Genomic DNA, 25,387 nt, shown 5'->3' on the forward strand with positions numbered 1-25,387 from the left:
GGGCCCAGGTTGTTATTACTTAGGAAGATTCTTTTAATGATTTCTGTTATTTGTTGAAAATCATTTGAACAGCACAGCTGAATAATCACCATGCTTTAAATTCATTTCACGTGAAAAATGAGAACAGGATAGAATTTGGGTTTATGTGTCTTTGAAAGCACTTTACAAAAACTATGTGGATAGCAGTAGTGCTGTGGATGGACAGACCAAGGGAGGAGGCTCCTTTGCTCAGGAGGAGCTCTCCTGGAGCCTGAGCGGTCTGTTTGTTTCCTTCTGAAGAGGTATTTTGACTATGGCAACAGAATTTCCTTTAAATCAAATTAAAATCTCCTGAACCACGGCAAGACCTTTAATTTCTACCCTAATAGTCTCCAAAAAAAAGCAGAGATCTGCAGATGAAGTTAGGGCAAGGCAAAGAGATCTGGATAGTATTTCTGGCTTTTGTGCTGCAGCTGTGCTGGGGCCAGCATTGGGGTCTCACCTCTGTGCATCTCTCTCCCTTCTCATTGCTTGCCTGCTCTTGAGGGAAGTAGCTGGCTTTTCTCCTGGCAGGGATAGCGGGGTCCCCGTGGCTGTTGGAGCTACTGTACAGTAATGCAGTACAAATATTACCACAAGAGAGACTTCACTTCAGCGTTTTCACTTTTTTTAGTGAAAAACACACCCCCAGCGGTGGCAGTTTTGCATGCATTCAGTACTTCTTATTAGTTTGAGTCTGCATTCTAATACAAAATTCAGCTGAGAAACCTAAACATTTGCTTCTCTTCCTGGCTTAAGATGCATACATCCTTTAAAAAGAAGTTTTCTCCCCTCATCATCTCAGAAACTTGATGCAAGAGACCAAAGGCCAAGAACTCTTTTAGTCTATAGGAAGAGCTTTTGGCCCCTGCTGATCTACAAAACAAAAGACTAAAGGGACCTTAAAATCTCATCCAGGTCTCTCCCCGACAGAGCATGAGGGTTCCTGAGCAACAAGCATGACTGCTTAGCATTGAGAGTAGGTTACCAATGCCAAGAGGTTAATGACTCACACAGTATTATGTTGTGTTGAATAATGAGTAACATATGAAATGACACATGTTGTAATGACTCGCTACTTAAAGTACCAATCTACTTAAGATCCCTTTAAGCTTGAAGGGATCTCAGAATAGCGATGTCTTGTTCAATAGGTGCTACCTCATTTTATGCCTCCTGGTAGAAGAGATGTAGCATGCCTGAGAGCATATGAACAAAACAAGTGAGGAATTGAGTAGGAGGGATTATTGGACTAGTTGTTTTGAATGCTTATTGGACATTTATAGAGCACCGGGTAGCATATTTGGGGTATTGTTGCTGTTGATTTGAAGGTTTTAATCCTGATTATTGCAGTTCCTATATTTGGAGGTTGGATTTAGGGAAGGAAAGAAAGGGGGGTTTTGCCTGCAGGACGGGATTATTTGAAGCTGGTCTGAGATCTGCCGTGGAAAATAAACTAATGGTGGAGCAAAGGAGCAACAGTGTTTTATGGCTTTGTTGCCTATGGGAGGGGGTTTAATTAAATGGCACTCTAAATTCAGATGTTAACCAATTTGTGACATAGTTTGCTCCATCAGGATTTGAGAACAGTCAATTTGCTTGCATGCAAAATAGACTGTTCATGGTGTTGTGAGAAATCTTATATAATCTTATAGTAAAGTTTTGAACCTGTCAGACTACTATTTGCCTATCTTACAGTTGTTTCTGCAGTCTGCTTATCTGCATGGAAAGCTACTATCTGACTAAACTTTATGTTTTGTCCGGGATGTAAAAACAGGTGGGGACACCTAAATGTCTCCAATTGCTAAAAACTACCCAGGGAGCTGCTGGGGCCCAGCATCTCTCAAAATGTGGCCCCCTGCAAACAGTAAAGGACTTTGTTCTCCAGACACTTTAAGGCTAGACTTCAACTAGAGTAATATAAACATGTCTATGCACTTACCTTCCAGGATTGTGGTGCTTTTGCTGTGTGTTTCTAAATATTCCAAGCCATAATACTGTAGTGAGAGAAGAACTATGCATATAAGCTCTTATGTTCAGGCCAGTCAAGGCCACTGTTAAACTTTGCAAAACTTCATGGAAGGGAAGAGAGTCAAGCTGCCTCCATTGCATCTGAAATGTACTTGCTTGAATTTTAAACTTGTATGGTTCCCTCCTTCTCCAAGTCCAAAACAAATATGAATTCTTTAAAAAGGGAAGAGAGAGATTTTCCTGCTCTTTTTCCCCCCCCCCAGTAACGCAGGTCATGAAATGATCATTATTTTTATGGGTCTGCAAAGCCTATAGAAGTCAAAGCTATGTAATATACATTGCAGAGTGTTCTGCTAATCCAGTCCAACCGCAGTCGTGCCTGGCCCAGGGATGAGGGTCTGGTAACTGGAAACCTGACACTGAAAGAATTCCAAACACAGTCCTCAAACTAAAAACAGCTCTCTCCGCATGGCATGTGCTACATGAGAGCCAGGGATTGTATTCGTTTATGTTATCTGATTTTTTAGCCTTGTATTGTTGATAAAAGAACAGGAGAAGAAAGCACCTCCACCAGCTCAGCCCATAAATAATCTGTGTGTGGTGTGTTTGAGGTTAGTATGACATTGCTAGACATCTGCCGCCTTCTGAGAGGTACAAGCCTCTCTCACAGACAGCAGCCACTGAGCACTTCCTTGTGCTGCAAATTCTTCCCAGCACTAAGATACCAAATTTGATTTCCAGTGGTTTTTTAAATGCAAACCCCATCATCAACTATGGGAAGTATTGGTCTGAAACAGCAAAGAATGTTTGTTATAGGAGTAGCTCGCCTATTAAGATACAGAGACAGACTTTAATGAAGCTCAGAGTCATGCAGTGATTTTTTTGAAACCTGCAGTGATTTAAAAAAAAAAAATTTTTAAGTTATATCCACACTGAATATTAACCAACAGGAGTTCTTGGTGCCACTGACTACAAACAGCACTGTGATGTCTTTAATACTGTATCTATAGAGGTAGGGACTACATGGTCTTTTCAGTCAGTTGTTTTCAGTGTATGTTGAGAAGAGCTTTATAAAGACACGGGGTAATGTATTTGATACTGTAAGATTGTTTGTTTGCATAATTTAATTCTTACATCAGCTTCTCCTTTCTTCTTTATAAGTAGATCCTCCTGACTGAGAACAAACAGCATGCAATCACGATGCATACAATAGAGTTCTTCAACGAGAATTTGGACACAGATAGGACCTTGTTGCTTTCTCCTGTTCTTTAATCACAGCCTGAGCTGCCTGATGCCATCACCCAGAGCCTCTGTATGTCTTGCTTAGACATGAAAGAGAATGCAGCCAAATGTGGGCTTTCCATTTGCTACTTAGTCTGTGGCTGTCTTTGAAGTTTATTTCAAGAAGCACTCCCTGACAAAGTAAGAAGGTAGTTTTTCATGTGAGATTATATCCCTTGCAAAATATTCCCTCAGCAGTGAGGAGGAGACAGTGATGTAAGAAGAGAGCATTCCCTTCCTTGCTTTTTACCAGGTACTAAGAGGGTGACCTCTGTGATTCTCCCTATAGAACAGAGGCAAGAAAGACTCTTTGTCATGATGAAATCCAAACCCCCAACATGATGGAGAACAGCGTGAATGGCCAGACTGTCATTTTGCTTCCCTTTCCTTTCACATAACCCAAGCATGTGTCTAGTGGCTGATGCTAAAGGTGACCTGCAAATGAGGGTTAACAATGGAACACAGTAAACCTGAAATGAAATTATTTTTTCTGGTTGTTTTTTGAAGCATCAGGTATTTAGGCCTGTCTACCCTGTGAGATCCTCCAAACTGAAGAATTACTGAAATAGGGGCTTAAAAAAAAAAAAAAAAAAAAAAAAAAAAAAAAAAAAAAAAAAAAAAGGAGGAACAGCAGAAAGCAAAAAGTGTTTTATTTAGGTTTTTTGAAACCTACAGATAACTGTTTAACTTCAATGACTAAATAACATTTTGGGTAAGATAAGCCTTTCTTAAGTTTTCTGAACCCTTTAGTTCAGTTTTAAATAAACCCCAAAGTTCTTAAAAATTCTGCAGCAAAGCCAGAAGATATTAGATTTTCTATTCTTTGTGCTTGGAAGATAAATAAAACAGGGATAGAAAAACAAACTACTTCAGGCTTTACTTGTCACAGAGAAAATAACAACACATGTACTGTTAATTGAACATCAGTCACAAGTTACCTGCTTTATTTGGCCAAGGCTACTTTGTGCTCTTAAAGCTCCTAATGGCTCACAGTTCCTACCTGGTGAATCATTTAGAAGATAAACCAGTAGAGCTGCTAACCAGCATATGAATTGATATGGTAAAACATGTTTGCAACTACCTGTGTGTGTGATCTATAATATCTCTGCAGGGGAAGGTGAGATTTCACATCCTCACAATAAAATCAACATTTTAAGGAGCACCCTGCTCCTGAAATTTTGGAGGACTGCGTTTCACTGCCCCACCAGTTTGATGCCTTTCTTGAACCTGGTGTGGTGTTTCTACCTCCCTTCCTTCTGCTGCTTCCTTCAGCAGCAACCTCTGCTTTTGGCTAGACCCACATCAGTGATGCATCTTCCAGTGGGAGTCAGCAGAGCTGAACTATCAGCAAAAACACTTTTTGAGCTCTGAGATCAGTTCCTTCCCAGGTTGTTGTGTCAGCTTCCCTACCTTCTGCCTGCCGTTAATTTCACTGGACCCCCAGGTCAAACAACTGGCCAAAAATCTGGAAAACAGCTGACGGTCAGAGCAGCTCCTACTCAGCATGTCCTCTCAGAGGGCACGCTCCTGGCCTGGTCCTTTTGAGTGGCTGGACCTGCTTGACCCAATTTGTGGATTTTTGATCACTCCCCTGGGTCAGTGATTTTCCACTTGAGGTTATTGGTTTGACCCCCAAACCGTGGGTCACTTGGGAGGTGTGATATGGCCCTGTGAACTCTGAACTCATCAGGAGCCAACAAAAACAGTCAGAGAGGGGAGAAGAATTTCATTAGGGCCTCCTCAGAGTTGGCAGTGTCTGCTGAATGAAAAGGCAGGGGTTGTTTTGCTTCTTGAAGAAACAAGCATAGCATCTACAAGGGGCTGCCAAGTAGAAAGTGTTTGGTTTGAGTTGTTATGGCAATTTCTTTAAGGATAAACAACAGCTTATACTTTTACACCATGAGCTATCAAGTGAAAATGGTGTTGCTTTAGAGGAGCCCAGCTCTTCCTGACAGGAACTACCCCCAGTGTCCTAGACTTACTCCTAATGGTGACAGCATTCCTACAGCCAGAGCTTGGTATCTGGAGGTGTTTCTTCTACCTTAAAAAGATTGACTTTCCGATGGTTAATTTGGCACACTCGGGGAAGGAAGGGCCGTCTTCTCCCTGTATTTTAAGACTTGTCAGATGGAGGTTCATGTCAGAGGTTCATGGAGCCTCCTCAGGCTGGTTGGTTGCACTGTGAGCAGCTCTCTAAGAACAAACTTCACCGGGCATGGCCGGTACGTGGGGAAGAATGAATCCTCAGGAGATAACTTGGCTTCACCATGCAGTGCTGGTTGTAAAAGGGAAGAAAAGTGTCATCATTGTAGCATGTGTATCCACATGCATAACACTCACTAGGATCACCAGGGGAAGTGAGCTGAGAGTGTGGTGTGGCCACAAGGATTGTCTTTCATTAAATTTCCCCCTAGTCATGCTGCCCAGGGGCAGCCTTTTGGGAAGTTAGAGCGTTTCCCAAGGTTTTATTCATGCAAAAGTTCTGGTAATCGTTGCTTAGATCACTGCTTGTATTATTGCCAAGGCTGCTAAAAACCTCACATACCCTTCTGTCTTCCTGGGGCTTTCCTGAAGGATCCATGTAAAGTGGATTCGAGGCACTTCCAGCAGATTCAATTCCCTTTGTGTACAACCTCTCTCCTCCCAGCTGCTAATCTCTGACTCCTAGGGAAGACACTCGAGAATGATACCGCCTGTGGATGTTTCACCTTCAGAGAAGGGAAACTGGTGCTGAGACTGAACAGCTTGGATATTTCTTTATTTTTTAGAGAAAGATTTTGCTCTTCCCATATGTTCCTCTCTGCCATTTGTCTACACAACCAGAGATGGAATTAGCTGTAAGTGAACCAATGGTGGATTCACTTTTGTAGCATAGGTAACGGCAATGAAGACTTCACAGAACAAGCTCGAGCAGCTTGGGTATTGTGCCTCAGGTCTGGCACACTTGTGCTTTGATTGCTCAGGGTCATCTTCACTGCACAGTCCTAGGTCAAAGCTACCTGAATGCACTACCCTCTGCAGTCACAGCTTGTGTGGCAGCAGTGTCACGCTGCCTCCTAGAACTGGACTGGCTGAGCGTTCCTGGATACCGCTCTTTTGGCTGGATAGCAAAACACATCCCCCTCTTTTCCTGCAACATCCAGGCCTCTTGTGGGAGTTGAAGGATAAACTGTGTGCTGAAGGCTCAGTAGATGATGCTGGTGCTTCAGTCCCCTTCACAAGAGTCATTTTGGTACCAATTAATCTTGAATTTGTTATTCTAGAGTAATTCAATTTTGCAATTAGAGCTGTGTCCAAAAGCTACCTGGCTCTTCATTGAATTCTGGATCAGGTTCCAAGCTCAGTCCCTTTTTAATGTAACCCATGAGAATGTGGTTGATTATAGCTGCCGATGAGAACATCTTACAAAATCTAATATACAGGATTTTGAGCGTTATTGTTACATTAAAAGGTGATGGGTATAGGTTTAACATTTGTTCCTGTTGGTTTGCTGCTTGACACAAAGCAGGTCCTACCATTGCAGAAGCCTTTTGTGGTTGAAAGTGCGTTTTTGTGCACAGAGGAATTAAAAGCTGAGTGTGAATGGACTGACTAGTGAACAAATCTTCATATAGGAAGACATGGAGAAACTCTTTGTCCTGCTGTGGAAATTAGGCTTTGTTGCAAGGCCTAGGTGTGAGCAGAGACAGCAGTTGTCTCAATACATACAGTTTAAGAGTTCTTTTAGTATCTCAGAGGGTGGCTTCAGGCTCTTCAGCACTTTGTCTGGACTGTCTCATCAGGTTGCAGGGGGGGCAGGGAAAGCCAGGAGTGCCTGTCTTTTATAATGTTCTGTTTTCAAAGCAAAAAGTCTCTAGGGAGCATAGGGTCCTAAAAGTCCAGGGCCTGGAATTCTTCCTTTTGCTCTTTCCATTTTAAACAGGAAACATTTGCACTAAGTTATTCCAGGGGGAGAATTGTAGGTTCATTTCAAGGCAGATAATGTTTGTTCATTGCCTATGTCCATGATTTACCCCATGGGCTTAAACGAGTGCAGCAGAAAACCACATGTTTTGTTTAACTTCATGCAAAACAAGTTCCAGTGGAGTCTGGGAGCCCAGATTAAGAAGGGGGCAGCGTGCTTGTAAAATCATTGTGTGAACAAAAGGAGGCATTAACAAATTGTGAACACCTGATCTGCTGTACCAGAATGACTTTTTAAAATAAATCTATGCAAAGAATATTTAAACAGTTGATGAGTTCAGGCCTAAAGCCACAGAGCAGGTGTAATTGATTTATACTTTCAGCCCCTGTTTTGGGTCAAAACCCTGCCATCTTCCTTCAGCTCTCACTTGGAGAGAAGCTTCCTCTGCAGTCAGTGAGAGATTTTGCCCAAAGTGCAAAGACATTTGCAATCAGACTGGCAAAAACTCCTAATTGAGTTGAACTTTTGGGATGCTCTGGTGACATGTCTATGAGAACAATTATTTTTGCCATTTCAAAAGTATCACAAGTTAAGCTGTACTAGGAAAAAATATCAATGCTTCATTAGTGCAAATCATGAAATTAAGATGCAAAAAGCTACAGAGAGGGCTCCATGGCACATCCTCAGGGATAACGTGTTCACATGTTGCTTTTCACGTGAAGTAGAGCTTGTCAGATGATACTGATGCAGAGAAGTTACAGTGCTGTTGTAATGTCAGGCCTTCTAGATCACGGGAGTTTTTTTGAAACCCCACTGGCAGCTCGCCCATTAAACACAGGTACTGTAGCCTGATATCTCTAGTGTTTCTTCCAGGAGTTCCAGTTTTTCCAGCTATGGTGTTTGGAAAGTTTTATAGTCTGACATGTTAGGAGAAAAAATAGTGGGAAATGGCTTGGAAAGCGTGAATATTTGTGCATGTAAAGCTTATGGGATTTGCAGACTTGCAGACCCAACTCATCTGTTTATCCTCAGGCTAGATAAGATTCAGTCAAACATGCATTGTTTAAAGGAGCTTTGTTTCCATTATAGCAAATGGATCACAGGAGGCTGACTTTGGGAGCTGAAGGGCTCCAGTGCTCCCCCATTGTAAAAGGGCTGTGATGTGCGCTGGACCTTTCCTCCAGCGTCCTGGGTGTTACAGACTTTTGTAGCGAGCAGGTGGGAGGCTTGTTATCCTTCAAAAGTTCTTTTGATTCATCTGGACCTGTCATGCTTGAGGTGGCATTTCCTTTCCCAAAGTAAACATAGAATGTGAGTACAATAACGTGTTGCTGGGCTAGTAGACTGCCTTTTTATGTGCTTTATTATGTTTTTCTTTCTCAGGCGTGGACCTGCAGAGCCACTGGAATATTTAACAGGGCCACGAGTAATATACAAGGAGAGAGATCTTCCCTACTACCAAGGAGGACCGCCTGTTGTCCACTCCTCTAAGGGGAACTACATCCGTGCACCAGACACAAGAGTGGCAGAATTGAGGTACCCCCAGTACTACCCAGCCCAGCCTGTCACAAACCAGCACAAAGGACCCCTCCGGCAGGACGTGCCTCCTTCCCCTCCTCAGTCCCACCGAGCACCAGCTTATAATGAAATTGTCCGACACCGTGGGACCAGTCCAGACCAGTACCAGTACAGGCAACAGGATCCCAGGCAGAAGAACCCCATGACTGCAGCTGTATAGCCATGCACTGGACTGCAGGCACAGCCCGGGAGCAATCCCGTCGGACGTCACCCTTGTAGAGTTGTTCCCAAGCGTAGTTGCCTGTAAGTGGCACACGAGACCTGGAGTCGTTCTTACTGAGCTGGGCTCAGCATAGGTGCTTCCTAACAGGCAAACCCACGTGAGGTACGATGTGTTTTGAGTATGTGAGGTACCAAACAGTTGAGTATTTTTTAATTCTTTTTAAAAGCAGAAAGTGGCTGCTGGAACTCTTAATACACCTCAGGGCTATTTACCGAATCCAGTTACACCTATACAGTCCGTCTGTATAAGGGCAGTGGTGTCACCAGAGTTTACTTCAGAGTGCTGTAATAGAGCCTTTAAGTGAGAACACAGCATGCAGTATGGACTTCGTGCAGAGGTGGGGATCTCGTGTAATCCAGTGTGTGATCGTGAGTTGACAAGGGACTGCCACAGAGGTAGCAGCCGCGTTCCAGTCATGTTCAGACCAGCACCTCTGTGCTTTAAGGATGCTGCAGTTTCAGATTTGTAATCTGGCCTCTGTCTTCCTCTTTGTGTTTGGTGGTGGCAGCAATCTTGTAGCCTTCATTTTTTGCAGTTTGCGTAGCAAGATTCTCCACTTCTTGCACCTGCTGCATTTGGAGTAAGGCAAAAAGCTTTATCTGCCATGCAGCCAGCCACCTGAGAAGTGTGTCTGTAGATGTGCGTGTGTGTGCTTGTGAGTGTTTCTTAGTTATATAGTGTGCACTCTTTAAGTGTGAACCCTGGAGATCAGATCCTCAGCTGCTGTCAGGAAGTGTCGCTCCTGCGGTTTCAGTGGAGCTGGCCTATAGGAAGTGACTGAGGAGGTGACCGCAGGCATGGACTCCGTAGTTCCTATTACTATATCAGGTGCCGCCTTGGCTCCGGCAGGGCAGCCCCTTCCCGGCCTGCTCTGGCCAGGGTCGCAGCGAAGTGCCTGCCAGCAGCATGCCAGCCACTGTGTGAAGGCGCCCGCTGGTGCGGAGCCCACTGCCAGGCTCTGCCAAGTGCCAAACTACTCGAGTTCTTGCAGCCAGGGGCCATCAGGCCAGCGGGGAAAGGGGCTTTTCACAGCAAGTGGGGAGGGAAAAGACTAGGAAAGCGACAGGGAGGGCTTCAACACCCTGGGGCCTAGGAGGAAGAGGAAAGAATAGCTGTTTGTAGCAAGTTATTTCTGCAGTGCATAGGAGGAGAGAAGGTGTGGGTGAGGAGAGAGGCTGGCAGCGCAGCAGAGCCGTGGGGGCACAGGGCAGTGGGGTACATGCCGAGCTCTTTGCCCTGCACAGCCTGAGCTTGCGCTGCAGCTGGCCAGCCTGGGAGGTCAGGAATGCATGTCCCCAGTCACGAGGACCTGTGCTACCCAGCCCAACAGGGCTGTGGGTGCTCAGAGATTCGTCTCAAGGATCTTGTCGCACGGAATCCATACAGTCTTGCCACCTAGAAATACATTTTGTGAAGTTTCAAAGTGTCCTTAATTCCTCAACTTCTGCCTTTTGGGAGTGCTATTAAACCGTTTGGGCTCCTCTCTTCATCAGGGAGAGACTGTGACCTGGCCTAGGATTAAGCACAGGGATTTCTTTGATGTCTTTTTGACACCTTTGGTATGCAACAGATTAAATCACATGGGTCACTTCCCAGGTATTAAGTATCACCAGGAAGGTTTGTCCTGCTAGGAGCATGTCTCTTTACTAGATATCCCTGGGAACAGGGCTTGTTAGAGTAAGAGGTCCGTAAGGTGCAGGGCAGGGTGTGTTTGTGCACTGCTGCTTTTCAGGGGCCGCTGCCAGTAGGTAATGGCCCTGATGAGAAGCATCGTTTAATCCCAGCCAACATTTATTCTGTGCTGCTAATGCTGGTGAGAGACTGACATAACCCTGAAGTACAGGGAGCACTTGCAGCTGCCCCGCTGGCTGGTAGACTCTAGCATTTGCATTCACACCAATCTCTACCCACCGGACAGGCTGGGAAGCAGAGGAGAGGAGACAGCTTTGGGTGGTGGGGAAACATCTCTGTGATTCAGATACAGGGCTGAACTCCCTGGGGCAGGGGCAGGCAAGCTCTAAATCCAGTCAGGAGGAAGCACTGGTGGGAGGGAGAGGAATGCAACCGATTATGAAGCAACAGTGTTCGGTTCTTGTTCCATTTCTTTCTGCCCTCTTCCCTAGTAATGTAGGAGGGAAAAACCTCTGGAGGGAGGGTTGGATGTAAAGCTGGATGTCTCTTGGTACCCTCCATAAATAAGGCACATTCCCCAAGGAAACTCTGCCTGTCATGTACGTGCTGTACACAGCCTTGTACTTCTCTCAAAGAGTTTTAGATGCTGTAGGATACTCAGCCAGGACTTGGCAGCCACAGGGTAGCTGCTGGTGTTATGAAGGCCCGCTGAAAGTGAAGCGAAAACAAATTAAAATACTTTCCTTTCCCTTCTTGAAATATAACCCCCGATACATTTGATCCAGCTGTAAAGAAACTAATATGTTTGCGACAGTGGCTTTATCAAGCCAGGCCACAATTAAAACCAGCTCTGAATATAAGCTACTGCCTTTATAAATCACTCTCAACTATGGCATCACAGCACAGGGAACAGAACTTATTTACAGTATTTCAAGAGCCAGGGCCAAATAAACTCTGGATGGAAACAGCTCCCGGGTTATTTATAGCCTTTGAAGGACCTGCGCAATTGTCTCCCCGTAACCTGAATCTCTCCTGAAGAGCTCCCCTTGACTGCATCGGCTCCACTTGGTTGAGGCGGACAGATCAAACAAGCACCTTCTGAGCTGTTAATCTTACCCAACAGGTTATTAAATTATGCTTCTGCTGTTAGATCAGTACAGAGCTGCTTCTTAAAAAAAAAAAAAAAAAAAAGTATAATATATGGATGCATCCTACAGATGAGGAGCTAAGGAGGAAGAACAGTCTGACCTAGCTGGGGAAACAAGACCAAAAAGTATTACAGAGCATCTCATCAATCTCTGGTGCCATTGTTCTGGGAGAAAATTGCCATTTGCTGGTTTAATATCTGGTAGAGGTACGGTATGTTCAGAAGTATAATGTGTAACTACAGTATATATAGTCAGCTTCTCTGCAGTGTAAAATGTATGATTTTAGCACCATATTGTGGAAAAATATGTACCGTGCAGAATTCACGAGGTGCTACAACTGACGGTTGAAAATACACACTTGCAAAATCCAAAAGAGCCGTTAAGTAACAAGTTGTTCTTTTCCCCATATGTCCATATGTTTGGGAAAATTACGAGTCTGAAATGCTCTTGACACGTAATTGCCTCACACTCCCTCATCCAAAATGTGCCAGTCCAGCAGTAAAGTTACTGACGTAGCGGGCGTGAAGGGAGAGTTTGGGTTTGCCACAGGAGCAGCGTGCCATAAGTGTGCGTGTGAACAGGAGTCAAGACAAGGGGGAAAGAGGCCCGCTCTAACGTGAAGCTGGAAGCTTTGATTTCCTGAGCTGGTGGCGTGCAGCCTGCATTTCTGGCTCTGGCGTGGGGCCAGCCAGGCCCAGCAGTTGAAAGATTAAGAGATAGAAAAAGAGCCTGTGGATTTTCTGAGTGACCACCCACTAGTGAGCCACGATCTTGGCCTGCAAGCAGACATTACCACTGTGATATATTATGATGCAGAAGTCTCTAGGCACCCCTCGAATGCATAAAGAAATATCAATTGCCCTTTGTGAAAAAAAAAGGGGGAACTAAGCATTAAAAAAAAAAAAAAAAAAAAAAAAAAACCTTGAAAAAGTGCATGCAGCCCTGAATTCCAATTCACTCCAGCTTCCTGATCTAGAAATAGCGTCACATGCTGCCTAATTTTTTTACAGATGAATTGTGCTACCTCCTCCTCCCAGCCATCACAGATGTGTTTATTCAGAGAGTTAGTGCTGTGAGTGAATCCTACCGACTGCTCTGCCAGGGCCGCATCCAGACACTCTGCTCTGAGCAGGGGCTGCTTTGCACTTCTGAGAGGCCCTACACTTGTGCTCTCTGTCACAGTTCTGCAGAGTCTCGAAGCCTTCCATGCAAAATCGGAAGCTCTATTCACTATCTCTGCATAGAAGAGAAGGCTCTTTAAGACGGTGTTCTCTTATTGTGGGGGAAAGAGAGGTGTTTGTGATCCTGACAATACCTGTGCGTTTAAGTAAAACTGATTTTAAAATCTTGTGTGATTGTTTTTGGGGAGAAATTCAACAAAAAAATTGAGTTTTTTTCTAGTACCACATCAAAGATTTCGATGTTTTGTTATGTATGGCTATATAAATTTTACCTGTTTTATTTTGCATTAAAATAAAGGCTTTAAGACTATATATGATTATGTATTTGTATATTTTCTCTTTCTCTTCTTTGTATCTACAAAGTCATCCCCACTTCTGGATGTGATTTGATATTAGAAGACCATGTGTGATCAGAATTGGTAAGGTAAATTTTTAAAAAAGAAAAATGAACCACAACAGCCATGTGCTGCCCTGTAGAAAAAAACAATCACAGGGTTTAACTTGATTCCCTCTCAAATCCACACTGTCTTCAGTTGTAGAGCCAGAGTCCTGATTTCGTAGCCCTGATTGAAAGGAGAAGCAAGAGAGAAGTCCCTTGCCATCTCGGCAAATTTCAGCTTAGGCAACTGCATGTTCGTTGCTGAAGTTCCCTAGAGTTTCATCTCAACGTTGAGCTCTTCTCTTGCTGTTGGTAACAATCAAGGTGTTCTGCAGCCATGTAGCAGGTACCACGTCCAACCAGCTGAGGCTGTATTTCAGTGAGATGGCTGCAGCACTATCTTGCCAGAGATTTAGGACTCCTTGAAAGTTTTACACAGGTACTTAAGTTCAGGTACATGGGTCATTTCGCTGAAGCTGGTGACGCTACTTTTCATACTCCAGATTATGCACAAGCATAAATCTTTGCATGATCAGAACTATGGGTTGCAGAGCACACTGAGATTCAGCAAGAGTGTTACGTTAGATGAAGTAATTTTCTAAATAGTAGATATTTAAGTGAAAAGTCACTAGAACAGGGAGAAGGAACAATGTAGCCTTTCTGAGATGAAAACTGTGTTTTACTACAAAGAGTAGAGAACAAAACAGGACAGAAAAGTGCAGAAGGTTTACAACACCAGATATAGCAGAAAGTGCAGTAATGGTTCAGTAAAAATAAATCTGTACTGCATTCTAAAATATTTTTAATGCAGATCTTGGTATTTATGGCCAAGACAGCTCATGGGCAACTCTGAGTCAATCTTAGCATGTGTTAAATTATCATTCACATAGATGCCAATTTTAGAAGTTACCAGGTCATAACTTGTACCTACAGCTAAAGTGGACAAATAAAACACTGATACCTTTGTTTCTTCTGCTGCTGAAGTTGTACACAGAGTGGCAAAAGACAAACTAGGAGTGTATTAAAAGCTGGAAGCTCAGTGAACACAGTTTCAGAAGGTACTTCTTCCGCCTTGGCGGTGGTCTCCCATGGTTTCCCCATGGTAGCACTCACCTCCCTGAGACCTGGGCTCAAGATCTGGTTTGCAGTCGCTGATGTGTCTGCATAAAGAAGTATACGGAGCCATTTGACTGTTAATTAGTTTTAACGAACCAGACTACACCCTCAAAGACGTGTATTCTGCTGTAAGCACCGTGGGATGTAGTGCCCTTCCCCAGGAAGGCTCTTGGGGCTGGGTTACTCACCCCAGCACCAATGCAGTGACCTGCTGCAATGTGGCAGCAGTCGAGCACTACCCAGGGGCAGAGCATAGCAGCCTCTCAGGGGTGAGGACCATGGCCGCCCTGGTACTGGAGGCTTTCAGTAAGTGAAATGTCATTATCAAGATTGGAGTGGGGCTGGGCTGCTCCTGCAGCCTCCCAGAAGGCGTTCAGGGCTTTTAATAAGCCCCAGGGGCCTCTGGCTCAAAGGCTCTGGAGGCCTCCTGAGGAGGTTTCTCAGGCTCACGGCACTTGGTGCACTCGTCCCTGCAGAAGTGCGGAGGCGCTGAGACATGTCTTGGGAAAGTGTGGAAACAAATGAGACTGAGAAGGGATCCTGCTTCCCAAGCATGTGATCTGCCGCTGGTTTTCCCCGTGGGCTGGAAGGGAGTGCCTGGTACAGGCAACTGGAGAGACAGGATTGCTCTGAGAATTGGGAAGGAGACACAAGGTGGGGAGAGTGGGAAATGACAGGGAGAGGCAACTGGAACAAAGGAAAAGGGATAAATTAAAATAGGTTGGGGAGGGGAAGGTGGGGGTGGTGTCAGACCTGAGCAGGAGAGAAGAGAGTGGAGAGAAGAGGGGATTGTCCCCGATGTGTAAAGTTCACACACTAACAAGGAAGGTGGCACCTTCTGATGCACTGATCGCTGCTCCCCAATTTCCATTTTGCATCCCTCCACTGAGCCCAGAGTCAGGACCTGTTTGCAGCACAAAGCAACCTGTGCTTGAAGGAGGAGGCAGAAGGGCAAGTAGGAACTGTGAGGAAACCCATCAACCAGCATGGGGGAGAGAGAGAGACACCTCTCACCCATAACAGCCCACTCCCCTAGATCACATCTCGCCACCCAGATCTCATGGCCTGCTCCTGACACGCCACCCTTCACCTCCCTGGGTAGCACTAACACCACAAAGTCCCCTTCCCTAACTGCCTCTTTCATCCCGGGTTCCCCCTGAGCTCTTGACATCCTTGAAGCCACATTGACCTTCAAACACAACTTTTGCCTTCACTGCTGAGAAGCCTTGAGCCATCTGTGAGTATAGGTAACCAACACCGAGAGTTTTACTGGACCTGAAAGTGATACGGAGTCAAAGCATGCAGCCCCCAGGGCCAGCGTTCCCACATAGTGCGGGCTGGGGCTGTGCCATCATTACAGACAGGGACAAGTTGCAGTCATTTTTTAATCAGTTGCTTTGTGGGTATAGATTGCAAGAAAGACACAGATTTTATCTCCACTGTCTTTTTGCTTGTCTTGAACCAGCCTTTGACATGCGCAAAAGCTGTTTTATTGCTGGCCTGGCACAAAAATCCTGAACTGGTTTCAGGGGCCAAAAAGGTGATTATAGTCTTTAAAACAGAATTAATTCTCAAACCATTCCCAAAATATGCCTGACAAACTAACCCAAGCCAGACGAGTTGGCTGTGCTTATGGCAAAAAAATCTCAGTGCAGAGGAAACAGCCCTGCTTTGCTTTTCCAGAAGAATATCTGCATCTGAAAGAAAATAATATATTGGGAAATATGTACAGTAGAGTAAAATTGCAAAATAAGACATTCAATGAAGATTCTATATAAAACCGTGCCCTTTGCCTCCAGCAGGTAATGAATAAAAATGATATAAAGAAGCAATGAACATTCAATGTTTTATATTTAAAATACATTTTGTGAGGAAAACAATGTGGCATAGAAACAGGACTGAAAGGTTCTCCAAGATAATGCCAGAAGCTGCAAGATGTTAGCAGCATTGTCGCATAAGTTTCAAGGTGTAGGTTTTTAATTTTCTCTTATGAATCATAGAAGCAGTCGTGAAAACTGTCATTAAAATTCATTACAAGAAAAGTAAACTTACATTAAAACCTACCCCATTCTTCTCTGAATTCTTGGTACTGGTTAGGAAGCAGTGTCTGCTTCTCTGCCAAAACCTTACCTACGCAATGTGATTTAATCTCTAGGCTCTGTTAAATTGGAGTTTTCATACATCACATCCTTCAATCCAGAGTATTAAAAAAAAAAAAAAAAAAAAAAAAAAAAGGAAAAAATTTTAAGAAGCTTCATCTGCCATAATTTTTCTAGGAATGAAAAGATAATAAAAAATAGAGCAAATATGAAGAAATTAATTTATAAGTAAATAAAAGTAAATAAACCACACACACACCCCTTCCTCCTTGCTTCCCTCTTCCCTTACTCCTAGGTGTATATATATGCACATACATATATAATTTTGTATTGCTGCTTTTGATCTAAAAGCTAGTTTACTTTCCCAACTTTGTTCTAGCCGTTCCTTCTCTCCAAAGGAGAGTCAGTAGTTAGAGCGATGTATGCACATGAGAAGAGTGGTAAAACCGGTGACCTCCGGATCTGTGAGTGGATGGATGTACCCAACAGCCAGGACTGAGCCACACACAGCAAACCAAGGAGGAGGTTTTCAGAGAGAGCAGCATTTCCACACGCTGTGCATTGCTCCAACAACTGTATCTCTGTAAGTGACAATTTGCAGAGGTGGACTGAGTTTGCAGGGAGGTTCCTACCCGGCTGTGGAAAGGATTTGCCAGGGCTGCTGCAGTGGGTGAGCGCTCCCAGACAGACACAGGAGCCATGGCACAGCGGCAGTGCGCTCGCTGGCCCGTCTGGGCTGGGAAGGGAAGATGCCATGTTTAGGGAGGTTGAACCCGGAACATAAATTAGAGTATTCATGAGGTTGCTCTAAGATCATGTTAAACACCCTGACAGCCTGCTGGTTATTTCAGCAAGCAGAGGAAATCATAGGCGCTCTTAGCATGTCCAGTTGCCAGCTCTGCATTCATATTTGGCCAAATCAATCACAACTAATTCAGTTACAGGAGTGTTAGGTGCAAGAAGGGTGTTTCTGAGTCTGTTCACAGAGGCACATGCACACATCCTCTTTACCATGGAGAATGCCTTTCCTTCCTTCCCTCCTTCCTTGTTTCTCTCTCCCTTCTGTTGGAAGTAAGCCCTCCAGGCCAGTCATTTTTCTTTATATAACAAGAGACAGTGAGGCCTCAGTCCAATGCGCATTTAACGCAGTTGTGCTGCCAGTTGCCTCTTTCTGCCCCATCCCTCCCTCCTAGCACTTGGTCCCACCCCATCCGTCATGTCCTTTCTCCCTCTCCAACTGCAGAGATTTTCAATGCTGTGAGAGGACAAAGGTAACTGAGCTGCTATTGAAAAAAATAGACTGACTTGTTTTTCCTTTGCTGGGCTGTTTTTGACGTGGATCATTTCCCAACTTGGTCCCCCAAATTGCTTTGATGGCACAACAGAGTGGATAGAGTAATGATGGGAACAAGGCTGGGGGGTGAGGATGGGTTGGAGAGTGGTTAGTCTGCCGTTGCTACAAAACAGAAAAGAAAAAGAAAAGCAAGAATGCTAAATCACAGCCAAAATGCAATGTATTTAGGGGCTTGGATTTGAAAGCCACGCACCATCTTCTGCAACGGTTACATTCCTCTGCACATTTACTTCTGGCCAAGCTTCCTGAGAGCAGAGGCAGCATTCACCAAGTTTGAATTCCTGAGGCTCTTGCCTGGGGATTTTCTTCTGTGTTTAGCTTTAGGAAGAGAGAGGAAATTGTGAGGCTTCACTTAGGTTGTGGCTTTTCCCCTTCCTGGCATGACTTACGCACAGAGGCACCCGGGAGCCCTGGGACCCCTTTCCCCTTGAAGACTGAGAGTAGTGCACACATTGCCGCAATGGCCTGGGAACACGGGGCACTGGGGCAGACTGTAGTCGTGGGCCCAGATGTGCAGTGCACACTGAGGTTCCCACCCACTTGCGCTTCCTCAGCTCAGGATGGCTGCTGCCCAAAGATTCCTGCGTGAGGTGGTGGCCAGAGCAGCAGGTCCCAAAGCATGGCCAGGGTGGCCACTGACACATCAGGGGCTCTATCATGGTGTTTTTTCTGTAGGACTTTGTTCCCCTGGCAGGGGCTGGCTCAGGGATGCCAGGAAATGATTCAAGCCACCCTCCAACATGGTATGTATCAGTCACAGGTTTGGCCAGCAGTAGTGACATTTGGCCAGTGCTCCCTGGGCCCCAGAGGCAAGAGGGGAGCCCGTCTGCCAGCTGAGCCTTGCGTCCTCCCTGGCCTGCAGACTCCGGGAGAACAATGGGAGCCCTGGGCCCAGCACGGGCAGTGTTTGGGGCAGTGTTTCAAGGAGTGTGGCTTTTGTTTTGACTGTTGGGTTACATGTCTCCTCTTAGATGTTTACGCTGAACAAGAGACACTTGTTCTCTCACAAGCTTCAGTTAGGTTGAGTCCAGCTGGATTTGTGCTTTAGGTGTAGAGAGCCAACAATACATCCATCAGCTGCCGCATCCAGGAGAGCCTGGGCACTGCTGCCCTGGGCACATGTGCTTGTCCCAGTGCTCCCAGGAGCAGGAATGAAAACAGGCTTTGCAAAGAGCCTTGCCAGAGCAGGGTCTGGGTACCGAACACACAGGGCAGCTCTCAGAGCCCTCTGCTTTGGGGAATGCTTTGATGCTTCATGTACCCAGAATATTCAAGTTTATTCTCTAGCTGCCAAGTAAACTGCTTGTCTGCTTTAGTTTATTAAGCCTTTTATTTTTAAGAAATCCTTTATTTATTTAAAAAAAAATACGCTTCAAATCAGTTCACTCTGCTCCTTTCACTCTATCTTGCTCTCGTCCCCATACCTCCTGTAGCTAGAGCCTTGGCTCACAAGCCAGAACACCAACTGGCATGAAAACATAAAATAGGCCCAACACTGAGCAGTCAGACACGTTGCGTGGGTCCCCATGCGAGGCAGGCAGGCTCCAGATACAGCGATTCAGCTGCAGGCACCCAAACGTGCAGTCTCCTGCCACATCCGACAGTCTGTGTGCAGGGGAGGGCGGTGGGGCTGCGGGGGGCTGCATGGGGCAGCCCTGGCGCTTCGGGCCAGCGCTGACTGAGGGTTAAGCAGGGTGTGGGCTCAGTTTACTTTTCCCCCTGCTGTGAGCCTTCTCAAGCTAAAATGTTTTAAATTGTCCTTATCCTCAGATTAATAAATGCTGCGCTGTGCAAGTGTAAACACAGGAAAAGAACTGGAAAAAAAAAAAAAAAAAAAAAAAAAAAAAAAAAAAAAAAAAGAAGAAGAAGAAGAAGAAGAAGAAAAAAACCCTAAAAAATCAGACTGGTGCTGTGCAGTCATGACATTTCTTTTCCTAACAGGATATGGGATAAGAGGAAAAAAATATGCATTATATAATGTGTGTCAGGGGGCAGGGGGGTTAATAGACCAATTAAGCATCTTGTCTGAGCTGTAAAGCCCATGAAAAGAGACAGTTTAGGACGGGGTCCCTGCAGTGGTGTGTCCCCCGAGCCAGGGTGGCAGGCGGGTGAGGAGGCATGGCAGGGCCTGGCTGTGGTGCACAGCTGGTCGCAGTTCATCATCCGTGGGGCTCACTGGTAGCAAAGGGGCGAGCAGCAGCACAGGTGAGGGTCCTGAACAGAGCCGCTGCCCTGTGGGCACAGGGCCAGCCTGCCTCGCTGGCAGCTCCACCACAGCGGGTGAGAAGGCAGCGAGTGAGCAGAGCTCCCCACCAGCTTCCCTCAGCCTCAGGTGGAAACCCAGGTGGGACAGACGGACTGGCACGTCACAGCCCACGGCCACCATGGCTGGATAAGAAGAGCCTCCAGGCTCCTCAGCCAGCTTCTGCAGGGGCGGGTGAAGCACCGTGGTTTTGGCCATCCTCTCCCTCACTCCTATGTCCCAGTGACACAGTATTTTCTCCAAATGCAAGCCTGCTCTTGGGATGTGGCCAGTTTTCTCCCCTGGCAAAGGTTGGTCATGAAGAGAGAAACCCTGGTGTGGGTGCATTTTTGTTCCTGTCTGCTGGGGTCCCCTCAGAGGTCCCCTCCACAGCACTCACAGGAGCAGCCCCCTGAGCAGAGCAGCTGGCTGCCCCCACACAGCCCCCCAGGCCACACCAGAGAGGTGGGATCTAGGCCACAGGGCTGCAGACAAAGCCAGGAAGCTGTTGCTGGTCAGGCATTTCAGGAGAGGGCATGATTTCCACAACAATAAACGCATCTGATGATTTGATTAGAGGGAAGATGAGGTCCCCGGGAGGAGGGCCTCACACACAAAAGAGGAATAACTCATGCCCCCGCTGGCAGTGACAGGGCAGGAAGATGAGGGCAGTGGCCTATTGAGGCTTTGATCAGCCGGGGTCAAGCATGCGGGCTGCTAACATGGCTGAAAACCACCTAGGAGAAGGAGGTTCCCACTGCAGCGTCATGCCTGGCCCCCTCCCAGCCCTCCACTCCTCTTTTCCGCAGCCCTTCAGCCCCTGTCTGGGGAGCAAGACGGGAGCCTCCCTGGGCAGGTCCTGCCTCCCGGCCTCTCCTGGCTCCAGCAGGGCCATGTCCGCTCTGAGCCCACAGTGCCAGGCATCACAGCACATCCCTCTACTCCTGCCGTTTATTCATCTGCCTCTTCTGTGACTAAGCCGGGGAAAGAGGCTCCCTGTGTCCCTTGTCAACCCTCTTGCCATGGCGCAAGTGGAGAGATGCTGAAGCGCTGGCAGCAGTGGGGAGGCAGGGGAGTGGTGGGAGAGCAGAGAGGATAATTTTCCAGTTCCACTTCTCCTGGGCATTTGAACATTCTGGTCATAGTCACAGGCACTTGGGGGCTTTCCTGTCTCCTGGAGGGTTAAGCTGTCCCCCTTCACCTCCGCAATGAGAGGCCTTGGGGACTTGGCTGCATTTCGAGGGATGGTTCTCCTTCAGTAGTGCCAGCAACTGGTGATCCCGTCATCAACTGGTAGTCCTGAATGGAGGCTGGATAAAATGTTTAGTGTAGCTGTTTTACAGCTGTTCTCTGCCTTCCTAAGACACCCCAACGCAAAGCAAAGCCTTAACACTTCAATAGCTTTACCCACATGAGTCCCTCCTTCGGAAGAGCCCGGTGGCACAAAGGCGCCACGTGTGTATAGAAACATCTTGGGAGATCTGAGCTGCACCTTTACTCTCCCTTGGACTGAGCTACAGTACGTGTAAAAGTAACTTGCATTTGGCCCACAGAATCATAGTACTTGGAAGCGAGAGCAAGCAAGAGACAACTTGGCACTCAGAGATTGGAGCTCTCCAAGATCTTTACAAACACAACATAATTAACCCTTTCAAGAGAGACAACCCCTTCTAGTCTTCTGCGTGGAGGGGAGCACTGGCTGCACACAGAAATCACTGGCACTCCAAAAAGCAGGGTAAGGGGTGACAGGATAAAGGCAGCTGTTATTTCAAATAGAGGTCTCTATGCAGAGTTCTATTGTGCAATATACGGATCAGTGTGTGGACAAGCCCTGAGATTTTTGATCCCAGGTTACATCTAATAGTTTATTTAATACAGAAAAAAAAAATATCTGCTTCTCCCTTTGATACATGTATGCTCTGTGAGGGCTTCCATGTGAATGCAGAGCGGAATAGGCTGGGGCAGTGGAATTTTTTGCTGTGTATACTTCATAGCCTCTCTCAGTCTCCAGGCTCTCTCCAAGCTGTCTGAGCCACAACAAAAAGGTTTGCCACCGTCTGTTCCTCATCTCACACCCTCAGTAAATCATCCCAATATCATCTGGCGCAGAGCTCCTAGGAATGTGGACAACCTTGACAGAAAGTGTGGGTAATGGACTGGGAAATCCAGCGGAAGAGTTTTGGGGAACATGAGACCGTAAGATAAGACTCTTCCCTGATCTGCCTCGAGACCTTAGGTCTCTGCTAAGAGTGCAGCTAGAAAGCAGCTCTTTAAATGGACACTACTTCAGAGATATTGACTTACCAGTGGCCTAGGTACAATTCCCCATGAAACTTCAACCTGGGATATGCGTGTCGCTAAGAGACAAACAATACCATCTGCAGCCTGCCCCTTTGAGATGTCTCTGTTTATAGAAAAGAAGGGGGTGGCGAGCGACTGTTAAAAAGTATTACTTCCTGACGTCATCTTTGAGAGTCATAGATTTTAGTGGCACTAGTCAGTCAAAACTGTTTAATGGCACAACAGTCAGTGCTCCTTAGCTTCTTCCTTGCAGTGGCTGCAGCAGAGGGTCAGGGATGCTGAAAATAACATTTCTGTCCCAAAATGTCTTGACTTATTTGAGAGTGTATGTGTAGAGGGAGCACTAATATTTCACATAGCTGGTGCCCTGCGACCTGTGCACCCCTGGGAAGGCAGAGCTCTCTGGAGACTTGCAGTGAGAGTAGATGAGTGAAACCATGAGCTCAAGGAACAGGGAAAATTTTGCGGAGCAGAAAGAAATGTTTGTGTCACCTTCCCATAACTACAGGCTCTGAGGCGATTACCAAAAGAATCAATAGGTTCAGCTTAAGCTAATGAAAAAAACAGGAAAGAAAGATACCCTCCCCAACCTGCACCCACAGTCTCATTTACCTTGGGCAAAAAGCAAAATAAAACATGACTAGATATGAATTCCCCACCAGAAGCAGAATTTTATACCCACTCGCAGAGGGTAAGTGACTTCATGTGGTATACAGCAGTGGGAATTCAGACATGTAATGTAATAACAAGAAAGGATTTTTATATTTGTCTCAGAAACCCTGCTAGCTCAGACATTATAAAAAAGAATCCCAAACCGTTATGTCCATCTACGTCTTAAAAAGAGTGAAATATGTCCCCAGTTTGAGCCTAGTTCTTTATTTGAAAAAAATGCTGCAGGAAACATGGGCAAACAGCACCTCACATTTGAACTGTACATTACCATCCCTCAGCTCTTTACTAGGGCAATTAAATGCCACAGAGCAACTGCTTAAACAACTTCTTTGCTGAGTAAACTTTTCACTAGTCATTTGCATGGGATGTGGCAGTACCAGGTCCAAGCCTGGATCAGGGCTTCAAAGCAAAACCACAAGGCGAGGAATAAGGAAAAGTCTTCTAGTGCTGCCTCTGGGGGTGAAACAGCAACACAGCACAGCAGACCAGGACAGGACATGAAAAATACAGTATGCGCTTAGGGCTGACAGCCATAATGTAATGTGACCCCAGTCACATTGGTATTTGATTAGCGAACGCAAAGGGATCAGGAAACAGCCCTGCTCTTAGGAGAAAGAAATCTTTCATATCCCCTATAGTCAAGCCCTCTGCTTTGTTTTATCTGGGAGATGGTATCTGAACGCTTTAGCAGAACAGGCTGTTCTACCAGAACACGTTAGTCCCTGTATGTCCCTGCGCATGGGACTTTTTCCCCGGGTGCCGGCTGAAGAAGTGGCTTGCTGCAGCCCCAGAGGAGGTCTGTGGCAGACTCTGTGGGGGTTTGTGAGTCTCCCGTGTGCCTGCTGTGCGCAGGGCTGTGGCCATCACACCACAGATTGGGAGAGCTCGTATGCGATGCTTTTAAGTTTGGTTATTGGGAGCTGGTCTGGGGTTTGAGGGGCAGACCAACTTTACATGCTGCAGTGGGGTCACAGGCTTGAGCCACTGGTGTTGGGCTCTGTCTGTCTCTGTGGGATCTCAAACAGGGACAGCCAACAAGTCCTCTTCTCCTCCACCTCCTCCCCCTGAGGCTGCAGGTGGCTGAGTTCATCCTGCACACAAGCCCAGGCAGCTGCCAGCCTCTCCAGAGAGGAGCTAAGCATAGCCAACCACCATGAAAGAACTTTTTTAGGGGGCAAAATTAGAGGCTCCAGCTTTCCCCTTCCCCCTCCTCATCCCACCCCCACTGCACTGCACGTCTGTGATACTTTATTTCAGTCAGCTCAGTTTTGCTCCCGAAATCTGCCTCCCTCCTTCTGTCCCAACATTTCCTTTCCCTTGGAGTGAGGTAAATAAGTAAATAACGTTAGTCAAAACTGTGGGTGGACCGAAGCCTGGAGTGCCAGGAAGCAACTGGTGTGTCTGATTTTCCAGTGAAAGTCCAGGTGCAATCTCGGCAGCGCGGCTACTGTCTGCCTTTCAAGCAGATGTCTTCATCTAAAGCTCCCGCCGCCACCCCACTCCCTTTGTGTATCAGCGCAGGGAGGACGGGAGCGGGAGACAATATAAATTAATATCCATTGGAATGACAGCAGCTGGTGCCTTGCATAGCTGTGAACACGTGTCTTAGAAGTAGAGTGATTAGTGGTAAAACTGTAGAGCTGAATGTTTATGCTTGATCAATTACAGGAAAACAATGGATGGGGTTTTTTGCAAGTGGGAGGAGTGAGGGGAGGGAGGCTTCAGCCATGAGATGATTTTCTTCTTTTTTTTTTTTTTGGTAGTAATAGCTGCAGAGAATCTGGTCCCTAGTTACTGAAGCGACTGGCAAACTGGCTTCTGGGAAACCCACTGGTTGCTGCCTCCCAGCAGCACTTTCAGAAAACAAGATCAGTGGGGGGTGGTTAGACTGCAAATTTCTTAACATTTAAGAGGGATGGACTCAGCTGCCCAAAGCAAGGAGCATGTGGGAATGAGTTAGGCAAAGTTTTCTAGTGCATGAGTGTGAATGGATTATGCGTAGAGGCCTTCAGCTGTAAGAAGTTGTTTCGGTTTGTTTCACAACCTAGCACCTCTCCTACCCTCCCAGTTAAGCAGAAGCAGTCCTGTCAGAGAAGTGTCCCGTTAGTGGCTGCAGTGTGGCACAAGAGTGTGCCTACAGCTTCAGTTTCAATTCCTGAGCAGCTCTAACAGCAAACACAGCCCGAGTCCCTCCCCACATCCGCAAAAAAAAAAAAAAAAAAAAAAAAAAAAAAAAAAAAAAAAAAAAAAAAAAAAAGCAGAAATTGAGTTACATTTTGCAATAATTCTAA

General features: G+C 46.1%; 1 protein-coding gene across 1 annotated transcript in view; it reads left to right on the top strand.

Annotated features, from left to right (window-relative positions):
- PARD3B (par-3 family cell polarity regulator beta) overlaps window positions 1–12,620 on the top strand; it is a 494,000-nt gene extending 481,380 nt beyond the window's left edge. Inside the window, exon 26 of the mRNA XM_026853194.1 lies at window positions 8,555–12,620. Within this exon, the coding sequence (XP_026708995.1) occupies window positions 8,555–8,909 (355 nt within the window). The 3' untranslated portion in view covers window positions 8,910–12,620. The remainder of the gene's footprint in view (window positions 1–8,554) is intronic.
- The last annotated feature ends 12,767 nt before the right edge of the window (window positions 12,621–25,387 follow it).

This window comes from Athene cunicularia (assembly GCF_003259725.1).
Source record: "Athene cunicularia isolate RWA chromosome 7 unlocalized genomic scaffold, athCun1 chr7_part2, whole genome shotgun sequence".
Classification (NCBI taxonomy): domain Eukaryota; kingdom Metazoa; phylum Chordata; class Aves; order Strigiformes; family Strigidae; genus Athene; species Athene cunicularia.